We start from the raw sequence: 14,283 nt of genomic DNA, 5'->3' as shown, positions 1-14,283 counted from the left end.
TTCCATGTTTTCTCCATTTGTGGATAATGGCTCTCACTGTGGTTCGCTGGAGTCCCAAAGCTTTAGAAATGGCTTTAGAACCTTTTCCAGACTGATAGATCTCAATTACTTTCTTTCTCATTTGTTACTGAATTTCTTTGGATCTCGGCATGATGTCTAGCTTTTGAGGATCTTTTGGTCTACTTCACTTTGTCAGGCAGGTCCTATTGATTGTCCAAGTGATTTCTTGATTGAGAACAGGTGTGGCAGTAATCAGGCCTGGGTGTGGCTAGAGAAATTGAACTCAGGTGTGATAAACCACAGTTAAGTTATGTTTTAACAGGAGGGGGAAAACACTTTTTCACACAGGGCCATGTGGGTTTGAATTTTTTTTCTCCCTTAATAATAAAAACTTTAATTTAAAAACTGCATTTTGTGTTTACTTGTGTTATCTTTGACTAATATTTAAATTTGTTTGATGATCTGAAACATTTAAGTGTGACCGACATGCAAAAAAATTGGAAATCAGGAAGGGGGCAAACACTTTTTCACACCACTGTGTCTGTCCAAAGTCATATAGCTGTTGCTGCAAAAAAAACAACAACTATAAATTCTAAAACATGGATAGTTCACGCACAACTTCACTCCTGACAGCACAGGACTGTATATACCAATTCGGTATCTGTGAAATGTAGTGATAATCTCCCCTTTCATTTCCTCAGTTAGGTGTTCAATAACCGAAAGAGAATAATAATAATCATTTTATCCTAGTCCCTATATTTGTTAAATGTTATCATACTTAACTTAAAAATCATTGAGTTATGGTCACAAATGTGTTTTGTGAGGTCATAGTTACCTTTGACCACCAAGTGCCTATGCCAAATGAACACAAAACAATAATTCTTGAGTGCCCATCAAGGGCGAGTGTGAGGAAGAGAGATTGTGTGTGTGAGAGTGCTTGTAACAGTGTGGGAGATGACCACACACTGGAGAAGATTATGAAATTACATGTCTGGCAACTGAGTTCAGATTAGTTTTGAACATTTATGAAAACCAGTCAAACTATGTCTGCTGTCAGCTGCTGTTTGAGAGGGGAACTCCCTCTCAAAATACCTTTTTGTTGAGCTTGGATTTTTTTGTTGTTTTGTTTAATTTGAACCAATGTGTGCAGATTTAAGTCAAATTCTTGCTGTATGTACAGATGTTTCTTGTTATGGCATTTGTTTTGTGTGTCCTTTTGCATCACTGCTTTTATCTAATGAGTTCAACTTAGTTACATTTTATTTTTGGCAATCCATTATCATCTACTTTAATCCAGTCAATAAAAACATGTACAATGGTTGAGCTGATGTCACTCAGTAGGGCAGGATGTTCTTCAGTCCGTTCCTTGTGTTTTATTCCCCATGTTTCCTGCCAGTCAACCGCTTTAAACATCCAGTTAAATATTAACAGAGTCTGAAAAGTCTTTCAGGCACTCGTGTTTTTTAAGCCTACTTGACTTTGGACATCACTGATTACACACAAACCGCTTCTCTTTGGAAGAATAAACAAAAACGCTTAAGGTAAGGACTCCATCTATTATTCCTCTTTTTGTTATATGTACCCGTGTCTGAATGACAATCTTTATGTCAAACAAGTAGTGACCACTTGTTACTTTGATTCATCTTGATCCTCCTTTCAGTTAAACCGTGAGGAGTAGGAGAGGCAGCTTTGGTTTTTGAAAAACTGTTTATGTAAAACATCTTTAGGAAACTGATACTCGTTTAATAGATGTGTTGTTCCATTTCTTGGGGCTTAATGCAAAAATATTTAGGTGGAAAGACCACATTCTTTTTCAGCAACTTAAAGATAAGGGTGGTTTTGTTTTTGAATACCAGCAATTTTTTAAAATGACGTAAAGTTCAGTGTAGTCAAATGAGTTTTGCTTTCTATTGGTTGAACTCCCCTGTTTATATCGCAATGAGGGTTTTCTGGCAAAGATTATCAATACACAAACGTCTACCATAAACCTATACAAGAAGAGACGCAGCTCAATGATGCATCACAATCACAGTGGAGAACACACAACTGTGCAGAATTCCTAAATTAAGTCACCCATTTTCAAATCAATAGACGGACACTTCTGGATTTGGTCCTGTGCTCATTGTTTTCACTTCATTCACCTTATCTCAAACCTCCCAGTAAACACAGGAGTGCTGCCTTCATCAATACCAGCCCATGTTAGCTAAACAGCAAACGCCCAGTGTCATTTTTCAAGTGCAGTATAAATCAAGTGGTGCACAATAGGCTATCTTCTGTAAAAAAAAGGTGTGGTCTTGGCTGTTTATTAGACTGAGAAATGGGGTTACTGTGAGGCATAGGGAGAAACACGGGAGCAGCGGGACAGACACAATTAAACTGCTAACGGGATCTGTGGGAATTTCAAAGTAGGTGGAAATTATAAGAAACTTTAATTCAACCTGTTTAGATGCAGGAGAAGTAAGCAATGTATTTGGAGTTCTCAAAAGGTTCTCATCAGTTTAGGGCTTGTTTGCTAATTGATTAATGTGTTTATTAGTTTTATGGTAGTTTTTGTGACCTAAATTCTTGATAAACAATATTTTATTTTATTTTATGTATATTATTACCTTAATGAATTTTTGAGCTTTAATGGTCATCATGTGCATCATGTGTGGGACAAATCACGGTACTTAATGTTTTATAAATAAAAACTATACCACTTTTTCCAGGTTCGACCGAGTTCCTTCTGGGCAGTGAGACCAAGTTCAGCATGAATAATGATCATGTAAGATTAGTTTTACTGGAAAGCAACTTCTTTAAAATCCTTGGGCATTCATTTTCAAATTATTTTTCTTTGGTTGAGAATGTATCTTTGCTTTAAACTGATGTCTCAGGTTAATAAGTGAACTTAATGATGTTTTGTCTAAACTAAAGCAGATCAAATGATTATTACAGTCCCTATAAGTGTTGGCTTTAGAACATTAAACCTACTTTTTTAAAAATTTTTATCTCCAGGTGAATGTTCCAACCTATGATAACATAGGGTTTCAACACAATGAAGAAAGACCCCCTTCAAATTACCCTGAGCAGTGGATATACCCTTCCTTCCCGCCGCAGACCCCCGGCAATATCACTGTCACTCCCCAAACCATCAACACCTCCTATACAGCACCAGCTGGAAAACCACATTCTTCAGGATTAAACAAAGGTACACTGATATTTGAATTTTCAAGAGCCTTTATGAGGTGATACTGTGTGGAATAAAACGATGGGTAAACAATGACTTTTAGTCAGTCAGAGGGTAAATATCCATTCAGATAAATAAAAACGTGACGTTTCGCAGAATCATAAACTTATGTTTATGTTCATTTTAAAAAGACAGTTTTACTTTGCCTTTTTGAAAAGCCGAATTAATAAACAGTAACACACACCCCTGCTCAGTTCAATAGCCTATCGTCCTAACAGATTCTTGCGTCATCTGGCATGACCTAACAGTTGATTGTTGCTAAATATTGTTAGAGAACATCAGACAGATACCTCTTGTGTTCTAACCTGAGAGGGAGTTTGCTCATTTTATTTCTTTTCCAGTAGCACAGTAGTACCTGACTGCTGTGGTACTGTTTTATTATTTACATTACTATTATCCGTTAATTATCCAACGCCAAATCATGTAGGCTAATACATACTGCGACAGTGTCACTGTTGACCTCGCCAAGTCGTGCAAAGATGGTTATGGTTAGGAAAAGTCATAGTTTGGGTGAGAATAAATCATTTTATATACGTAACATTACATAAATCACACTACTTAACATACATTGTCAAAAGTAACTTACATTACTTAAAAGAAAACCATGCCGCTTTTTTTATGAACTGAAACCCTGGACTCCCAGGTGAATTAACCACCCCTTGTACTTCATCACGACTTTCATCACATGATCTCCACCTTTGATCTGGATTATGCATACGTTTCCTTTTCACACCTAGGAAAGGCAAAAATGTCCCTGACACAGTATCCATTATTGGAATGAATGGTTACACACTTTGCCATGACACCGGCCGGGCTTCTCACCTGTGGTCACATTTGGCTGATGTTCAGAAAAAAAAGTTAGCAAATGAACTTGCGTCAAAAAGTTGAATATGTCGGCCAAAAAAACCCCAAAAAACTGTTCATTCACCGTTTGCAATTTCCAATTTGCATTTTATTTTTATGCAAACATGCAAAGTGGCCAGTGTCCAAAACTCAATATAATGTTTTAAAATGTTTTTGTTATTTTACTTCTACAGGAACAAAGAAATGTCATTGGAAATACGCGTGTGCCTCTCTATGTGCACTTGTTGTACTGGCAGTGGCCGCACTCTTGCTCTGGTACTTCTGTAAGTTTATTTGAAGATCTTCTGTGTAAAACAATTTTTTTCAATGCAGGACTTTAGGGTGACATTATCCATGTGTGCTCTTGTATGTGTGCTGTATACAGTATTATGTCAGTACCATGTATGTGTTGCAGTACACTACCAGTGTTTACTGGGGAGGTCGTGTGGACGTGGTGGGAAGTGTTTGAGCTCCTCCCAGTGGTGTGATGGTGTCAACGACTGTTCGCACGGAGAGGATGAATCTCAGTGCTGTAAGAAATTCAAATCAACACCCCAATCGTCCCAACATATGTTAGCATTTGCATGTGTGAGTATGTGCGTGTGTGTATATACATGTGTGTGTGCGTGTGTTTTTCACAGTTCGCCTCCATGGGACCAACTTCATGCTTGAGAGTTACTCATCAAACAGCCAGACGTGGATGCCTGTGTGTGCTGACAGCTGGGACAACAACTATGGGAGATCTGTGTGTGAGCAGCTAGGCTACGAGAGGTGCTGATTTTCCTACTTATGACTTCCTTCTTCACCTTTGTTTATTCTGATGAGTCAGCTGTATAGAAGTTAGCGCATACTGCATGACCTACAACTATTTTTTTAAGCCAGTTTCCATCGTGCTGGTACTTAGGCTTATGCCAAAAGTTTTTATTGTTTTCCTCATTTAATGTTTTTTATTTATTGTACATCAGAAACACACCACCATGCAGCTATACACAAATATATTTGCACAATGCAGACAATGCTTCAAATATGGATGTTGCTGCAAATGAGCTACAAATTCTAAACCATTGAAGCTTCACTCACAACCTCAACTTCAACAGCAAAGAATATCTGAAAACACCATAGTTCCCAGATGGACACTCAAGATTGTGTCAACAATTCAGTACCTGTCACAAGTGAAAAATATGGTCACAATCTCCCTCTCTGTTCCTCAGTTATGGTGTTGAATATTGGCCAAAAATATTTTTTGCAGAACATATTTTCACAGTGAAGCTGACATTTTGGATACAATTTATAAATTCTCAAATTAGACATTTGTTTGACATGTCATACAACCCTGCTTTCAAAACAGTTGGGACGCTGTGTAAAATGTAAATAAAAACAGAATGTAGTGATTTGCAAATAATATAAACCCATATTTAATTAAAAATAGAACAAAGACAACTTATCAAATGTTGAAACTGAGAAATGTTATTCTTTTATGAAAAATATATGCTCATATGATGCCAGGAACAAGTTTTAAAAAAGTTGGGAAAGGGGCATTTTTAACTCTGTTTTGCTTCATCTCATTTTTCAACAATACTATGTAATCGTTTGGAAACTGAGGAGACCAGTTGCTGAAGTTTTGAAAGTGAAATGTCTGTCCTAGTTTTGCCTGATGGGCTTTGTAAACTGATTTACATTTCAACTTTATATTGTTCGAACCTTCTGCGATTTACTCTATGGGTTGAAAACCCCTGATTTAGATGAAGTAAATAATGTGGTTAGCTCAAAAAGCTTAACAGGAGAGAAGTATTCAAAGTAAATCAGTTCACACGGACGTTTCTAAGGCTGCTGTGATTGACAACACACCCGTGATCGTGACAGGAAGCGTATGCCCAATTTTTTCCCTAACGGTGACAATTTTATAGTAAAGAAGTTCATGAATTCAATATGATGAGATATGTAATCACACCAGCTTGTTCTGGCTCTACCCCAGGGTCTCCTCCCAGTTGGGAGTGCCCAAAAAACCTCCAAAGGGGAGGCAACCAGGAGGAATCCTAATACAATGCGTGAGCCATCTCACCTGACTCTTTTCAACGCGAAAGAGCAAGTGGCTCTATCCAAGCTCCCCCCGGATGTCAGAGCTCCTTCCCCTAAGCAGAGGAAACTCATTTTAGTGGCTTATAACCACGATTTCATTCACTCACTAGTCACTATCCAAACCATGTGACTATAGGTGAGGTTCCCTCTTCATCAAAACAGTCCAAGATATTTCAACTACTTCCCCTGGGGAAGGTACCCTGAGGGAGATATCCACTGTTTTCTGGTAGAGAACCATGGCCTCAGACTTTGAGGTGCTGACCCTCAGCCCTGCCACTTCATACTTGGCTTCAAACCTTCCCAGTATATGCTGAAGGTCACAGTCTGATGAGGTCAACATCGGCAGACCTGACAAATTTGAAGAAATTCCATCAAGGCATTCTTGAGGTTTACGAGAGTGAGATAGACAGACAACCCGATTAAATTTAACTAAAAGATTCACAACATTGTAGACCAGAGGGACCAACAACAAACACTGTTAAAGGTACTCAAGACAAATTAAATAGCTAAACTGTAGAATTGGTTCATTAAAAACAGAAAATGAAATAAAAAGATAGTTTTCAAACTGTTTAGATATACACAGTTTCTTTCAGGCATGCGTGACATGACGTGCCCAGTTCCAACTAAATGCAGTATGATGGTCTCACCTCATGGTTTTACATGTTTGTCCTTGCGTGTGTCCCATAGGCAGGATTATGTTACCTACAGTCAAACCAGTGCCGGTTCTTTGGCCTCCAAAGGATACATGAAGCTAAAACCTGAAAGTAACTATGAATCACAAATACAGTCACAGCTCACTCACAGGTATACATGCCCACTTATTCCTGGATGATCAATTTAAACAGTGTGTCAATGATAAAATATGTTTGCTTACATGTCATCATTTCCTTAACAGCCAATTATGCTCAGCCAGAGCTGTCAAACTTCACTGTATTGGTAAGCTAATTTATTTCACTGAGACATAACTGTAAGCACTGAAATACAGTATGAAATTTGATATATGCAAAGGCATACCTCAGGTGGGGGCGAATAAAACGCTGTTCCCCAAAAAGATAGGATGCTGTGTAAAATATAAGTAACAAAAGAATGCAATGATTTGCAATAATTGTAAACCAGTATTTAAATAAAAATTGCACAAAGACAACACACCAAAGTTTGAAACAGGAATTTTATTGTTTGACAAATATAAGCCCATTTTTAACTTGATGGCAGCAACATGTTTAAAAATAGTTGTTACAATGTCAACAATAGACTGGAAAAGCTGTGGAATGCTTAAAAAAAACAAAAAAAACCCTTGTGGAACATCTCACAATTAATTACGTTGAATGGCAACAAATTAGTAACATGATTGGGTATAAAAAGAGCCTCCCAGAGAGGCAGAGTCTCAGCAGTAAAGATGAGGAGAGGTTCACCACTCTGTGAAAGACTGCGTGGGTAAATAGAGCAAACATTCCAAGAATAATGTTCCTCAATGTAAAATTGCAAAGAACTTGGGGGTTTTATGATCTTTGGTCTATGCAAAGGGACAAGACTGAAAACCAATATTGGATGGCCATGATATTTGGGCACTCCAGTGGCACTGTATTAAAGATAGATATAATTTTGTGAATTCAGTGGAAAACACAACATGGGCATATAAACACTTCTGAAAACTTTTGTATGTAACGGTTCATCGTTGCTTCAACAAATGCTGGTTAAAACTACCATGCAAAGAAGAAACCATTTATAAATATGATCCAGATATGCCACTGCCTTCGAAGTGAAGTGCAAAACTGTCCTATGGTCTGACAAATTAAAATTTGAGATTCTTTTTGGAAATCATGGACACAGCGTTCTCTGGGCTAAAGAGGAGAGGGACCATCCAGCTTGTTTTCAGAGCACAGTTCCAAAGCCAGCATCAGTGATAATATGCGGGTGCATTAGTGAGCATGGCATAGATAGCTTGCACATCTGGGAAGGCACCATTAATGCTGAATGATATATACAGGTTTTGGGGCAACATATGCTGCCATCCAGACAATGTATTGTTCAGAGAATGCTTCTCGTATATCAGCAAAACAATGCCTAACCGCATTCTACACTTATTACAACAGCATGGCTCCATAGTAGAAGAGTCTGCGTGCTAAAATGGGTGATTTTTGGATATACACGAATACAATTTCATTATTCAATATGTTGTCTTTGGTCTATTTTTAATTATATATGGGTTCACATAATTTGCAAATCATCAACTTGTGTTTTTATTTACCTTTTATATGCAACTCTCGCAACGGGGATGTATTTAAAAGAACAGAACATATATTTAAATAAAAGTTTTATTTTCTTTGACTTGTGAAAACATGTATTTATATTAGGTTCCTTTATCTTAGAATGTGGGAAGATTTCATCTGGTACCAGTACTCGTATCGTGGGTGGCACGGACGCTGTAAATGGAATCTGGCCCTGGCAGGTCAGCCTCCAGATTAATGGCCAACATGTTTGTGGCGGCTCCATTATCAGTCCATATTGGATCTTGTCTGCTGCACACTGCTTCCAAAGGTGAGCTTGAACCCTCCCCTTCCCTTCACCTGTTCTTTATGAATAAATTATTGTGATTGAAGTTGAGTTTGTCTCAGTTTACACTGCTGTTTGTCTACTATCAGTTCACAATCTTAACATAATAATGGCTCAATACAGTACTTTTGTGTGTCCTATCTAGAGTTTCATAACACTAGTCTGCCTTTGTAGACAATTATCAGTACTCTGAAATTGTACTTTACAACAACAACAACAACAACAACAACAACTATTCATATGGAAGGTCACTGTGTCAATGCTAAAACTGTCAAGCTTGGATGAGTCAGCCAACCAGTGTTCACGTGATGTGTAATTCAGAACTAGAAGGAGTTTGTCTCGGCTTCTTTTACATAATCCTGTACTCTTTACAACATGAATACCCATTTAACTTGTCTATTCCAAATTCTTTTTTTTAATTTTTTACTGTTTTTTGGAATAAAATTCAGGAAAATAATCTGATATTTGTTTTATGTTTCACCTCCTGTTTACCACTGTAGGTACTCCAACCCTGAATTGTGGCAGGTATACTCTGGTGACGTGAGCTTGTCCCAAATGATGTTTGGCAAAAAAGTTCACGGAATCATCAGTCATGAAAATTATGACAAAGAAACTAATGACAATGACATCGCTCTCCTAAAGCTCCATTCACCTCTGACTTTTACAAGTAAATGCTTGCAAGTTAAATTCATATTTCATTAATTGAATGAAGTTCATATCCATACCAATGACAACACTTTAAGTTCATACATGTTCATTTCTCAGGAACAGTGAAGCCAGTGTGTCTTCCCAACGTTGGTCTCGATCTTTCTGCTGGAACTCAAGTCTGGATCACAGGATGGGGAGCTTTGAAATCATCTGGTGAGCTAAAACGCAAAGCATGTCCAAATTTCTAGTTGAATAGAGAGTTTACAATATTACATAGTTTGTTTTACTTGAGAAACCTTCAAACTCGTTCATTTCAATTCCTCCGTGCAGATTATTTGTTGAAATGTTTTAGGGGTCAAATGCTTTTTAAAGATTAAAGTAACAAGGGGAACAGCACTTTTCATGCTTAACTGTAGGGTGTACAATCATTAATTTCTCTCAGGACCACCACCCGATATACTAAATCAAGCCCAGGTGACCATTTACAGCAGAGAGACCTGTAACAAACCTCAGGTGTTAAGTGGACGAGTCAGTCACACCATGATCTGTGCAGGCAAACTGGAGGGAGGAGTTGACAGCTGTCAGGTTAGTCTGAGTTTGTTCTCTCTGTCACAACTCTGGCATGTATACACACATACACACTTATGTACACACTAACCTGAAATATTTATTTGTCTCGTGTGCTGCAGGGTGACAGCGGAGGGCCCCTGGTTGTTAAAGCAGGAGATCTATGGTGGCTTGTAGGGAGCACAAGTTGGGGGATTGGATGTGCTTTGAGGAACAAGCCAGGGGTCTACAGCAATGTCCCCTTTTTTATTGACTGGATATATGAACAAATGCAGCTATGAAAGCTTGATGAAATAGAGACCTATTACTTTAATATGCAATTTAAAAAAAAAAAAATAAAATAAAAAAAAAAAAAATCCAAATTAATATGAATAAATATTGAGCCTTGAAGCATGTACAAATACAACCCCATTTCCCCAAAAATGCAGACACTGTGTAAAATGTGAATAGAAACAGAATGCAACAATTTGCAAATCTTGTAAACCCATATTTAATTGCAAATGGATCAAAGACAACATATTAATTGTTGAATCTGAGAAATTTTAGTTGTTTTATGAAAAACATACTATATAACTACATAAATAAAATTGAATTGAATTGAATTGAATTGAATTGAATTGAATTGAATTGAAAAACATATGCTCATTTTGAATTTAATGCCAGCAACACATCTAAAAAAAAGTTTGGACAGGGACGTGTTTACCACTGTGCTACATCATCGTCCTTTTAACAACAACATTTAGGAACTGAGGAGACCAGTTGCTGGAGTTTTCAAAACGAAATGTTTTCCATTCCCTGCCTGATACAGGATTTCAGCTGCTCAACAGTTCGGGGTCTCCTTGGTCTTATTTTTCATGTCATGATGCGGCAATTAAAAAAAAAAATGGGTGACAGGTCTGGACTGCAGGCAGACTGGTTTATCACCTGGCCCCCTGAGGGGCCATCCAATATTGGTTTTCAGCTTTGTCACTTGGTACAGAGATTTCTCCAGATTCTCTAAACATTTGTATAACTTTATATACTATAGATAATGAAATCCTCAAGTTCTTTGCAATTTTACGTTGAGGAACATTATTCTTAAATTGTTGCACTATTTCCCAGGCAGTCTTTCACAAAGTGGAGAAACTGTCCCCCTCTTTGCCGCTGAGAGACTCTTCCTCTGTGGGATGCTCATTTTATACAGAATATTGTTACAACATTTGATATGTTGTCTTTGGTCAATTTTCAGGTAATATAAGTTTGAAAATCATTGCATTCTGTTTATATTTTCACTTTACACAGCGTCCCAACTTTTTGGGAAACGGCGTTTTTGAATTTGATATGATTTACTATTTTTGCTTGATATATGACTAACGCAGTTATTAACAATTATCAAAATAGTTGAAAACAATTTTTCTGATGATCGACTAATTGATAAATCGACTACTCATTACAGTTCACTTTGCAGATTTTCTAGACAGGTTAAGTAGTAATAATAATAATAATAATAATAATAATACCCTTTATTTGTATAGCACCTTTCATACAAGAAACGCAGCTCAAAGTGCTTTACAGCAAGACAATTAGATGCAGTGTTTCACATAAAAACAGATATTTAGGAACATTTAAAAATATAGAAAATAAATGAGATGCATAAGAACAGATGCAATGCATAACATTAACACAAATTGAGTTAAAATATTAAATATAGCAATATGCATTTAAAAGGTGCGGTAGTTCAAGTGCAGGCACATGCAAGAAAACTACAAGAGTAGCTAGTTAAAGGCTGATGTAAAGAGATATGTTTTGAGCTTTCTTTTAAAAGTTTTTACTGAGCTAGCTTCCCTGATATCGACAGGTAGTGTGTTCAACAGCTTTGGAGCGTAACTGACAAAAGCTGAATCTCCAATTTTCTTTCAGCTGTTGCTGGGAACCTCTAATAAATCAGCAGCAGATGATTTCAATGTTCTTGAAGGCAAATACTTGGTCCGAGCCCATTAAGAGCTTTGTCTGTATGTATTTATGAGCTCTATAGCTTTTTGGTTGTTCTTGTTATTAACATGAATATTCAAGTCTCCATTCAGAATGAACATATCATATCTGGTGGTACCTAGGAAGGTAAACTCTAAGAGTTTATGTAGAAATAACGCTGAGTACTTGGTAGCAAGATAGTCAAATGATGTAAATTCACCTCGATCAATATCATTGAACACAAACTGTGTGGAGAAGATGACTGCGATTCCTCCTCCTCTGTTGTTTTGTCTAACTGACTGATCAAATTTATAGTTAGGAGGACAAGCCTCTTGCTTCACCAGTGGTGTTGTTAAGACATGTTTCAACGAGAAATATACAGTGCAAACACTTATCAGTTATCAGATCATTAACCAGAAAATATTTATTGGCCAAAGATCTGATATTGAGAAGAGCTAATTTCAACTGTAGGGATTCTAAGACTGGAGGGGAGGTTGGTTGTGGCTGAACATTGACTATTTTCAGATTAGCACTAGAAACAGGTACCAGATTGTCTATGATTGTTATGATGAGTGCGACCATGCCACTGGCTGTTAAATATCACTGGTATGTTGGAACAACTGGTATGGGGTTGGTACCAGTTCTGTCATAAATGGTGAATGTGCATATTCAGTGCTTTCTCAGACCTAGTTTAGTCCAGTAAATTGGGCTTTAACCACACAAAATATATGGAACTGTGACCCAAAACGATAAGATGTAGCTAATGACAAGCAACACAGAGCAACAGATTAGTATATTGATTCTCAGTGGGATCCATCAGACCAGCAGCACTTTTAAAACTATGGGAAATGCCTTAATTGGATGTTAACATAAGAACTTTTTACCTTGTCAAACAACTGCACATGAAATATGGAAATAACTCAAAACATTTTAAAACAAATAACCGCAACATGTTTTTCACAAAAATGGAGTGACTTGCAGTGACACTTTAAATAGTTACAGCTAAAATTAATCAATTACTCACTTCCTTGTAATTATTTTATTTTAAAACAGGAATTGTAGTTCAATAATGGGTTAGTAAGTGACTTTTTATGACACATCAACTATGCAGCAGTTAAATTTAATATAATGGGGGAAATTTTTTTTTCCAGAAACTAACTGGCCAAGTTCTGCAGCCTCTGAAATACATGATTCTATTTAATCAAACTTAAATAAATGTTTTAATTATAGTTGCATTTCTTAAGGGTTTAGGTAAACAATTTAAATATAAACTAAAGGTCTTGTCAAAATGTATCACAATGTTTAATAATCAACTTTAAGGGGCATATTACAACTCGGGCTGTACATTTCTTACAGACATTGGCTAAGAGCCTTAAACATTTTTTTTTATTTTTTTTTTTATACCAGAAATCTGATTCTTTCTTTTTTTTTTTTTTTTTAAATTTCAATAAAATTACTGAATGAGACATTGGTGAAGAACTTACTGCTTCTAAAGATTTTCTTAAAAAAACAACATCCAAAAAACCCAAAACAACTGAAACTCACTGATTTATATGCTTGTTTTAAACAATGAATATTATTTGAAGAAGATACAACTATTTATTTGTTCAAATAAAAACAAACTCTATTTGCAGAAAGATTAACATTCTTTTAATTTAGCATGTGGAAAAACATCGGGCACTTTGGGGCTTATGTTTGCTTTTCATTGTCAACTTGTTTTCAGTGAATGGACCAAATCCTCTGCTGCGTTTGGCTGCATGGCACACCAGATGTACTGCAACACATATCTAAAGCTCCCTTTGCAAGTATAGGTTAAACCTTACCATAATCCCTGCATCCACCTGTTGGCTCTTACCTCATTACAGGTTGAAGGGGACCAGAAAGGTTGGAGACAAGACATCCGTACATGACTGTGTCACATAATAACCTTTTCCACCAATTAATTAAATATTCAACAACATTGAGGAAACCTGCAATTTGAAACAACAGTTACAACATGTATTCACTCACTGGTGTGTTCGTTTTTAAAAAAAATTTTTTTTTACATTTAATGACACTATAAGAACTCTGAACTTGCACTTTACTTCAGCAATATACAGTGGGTACGGAAAGTATTCAGACCCCTTTAAATTTTTCACTCTTTGTTTCATTGCAGCCATTTGCTAAAATAAAAAAAGTTCATTTTATTTCTCCTTAATGTACACTCAGCACCCCATCTTGACAGAAAAAAACAGAAATGTAGACATTTGTGCAAATTTATTAAAAAGAAAAACTGAAATATCACATGGTCATAAGTATTCAGACCCTTTGCTCAGTATTGAGTAGAAGCACCCTTTTGAGCTAGTACAGCCATGAGTCTTCTTGGGAATGATGCAACAAGCTTTTCACACCTGGATTTGGGGATCCTCTGCCATTCT

At 36.7% G+C, this 14,283-nt stretch overlaps 1 protein-coding gene across 1 annotated transcript; it reads left to right on the top strand.

Annotated features, from left to right (window-relative positions):
* Window positions 1–496: 496 nt before the first annotated feature.
* tmprss2 (transmembrane serine protease 2) lies at window positions 497–14,003 on the top strand. The gene is made up of 13 exons (XM_069147084.1): window positions 497–1,541; window positions 2,709–2,764; window positions 2,995–3,187; window positions 4,264–4,353; window positions 4,485–4,601; window positions 4,711–4,840; window positions 6,836–6,952; window positions 7,044–7,084; window positions 8,518–8,686; window positions 9,202–9,368; window positions 9,467–9,562; window positions 9,792–9,934; window positions 10,039–14,003. Exons 2-13 carry the CDS (start codon window positions 2,750–2,752, stop codon window positions 10,195–10,197), a joined length of 1,437 nt encoding a protein of 478 aa, XP_069003185.1. The 5' UTR covers window positions 497–1,541; window positions 2,709–2,749; the 3' UTR covers window positions 10,198–14,003.
* Window positions 14,004–14,283: the final 280 nt, after the last annotated feature.

The sequence above is a fragment of the Embiotoca jacksoni genome, unplaced genomic scaffold, assembly GCF_022577435.1.
Source record: "Embiotoca jacksoni isolate LCO1_2020_lvr unplaced genomic scaffold, fEmbJac1.0.p SCAF_13, whole genome shotgun sequence".
NCBI classification, from domain to species: domain Eukaryota; kingdom Metazoa; phylum Chordata; class Actinopteri; family Embiotocidae; genus Embiotoca; species Embiotoca jacksoni.
The sequence above is the reverse complement of the archived record's forward strand: the minus strand, read 5'-3'. Positions and strand labels throughout refer to the sequence as shown.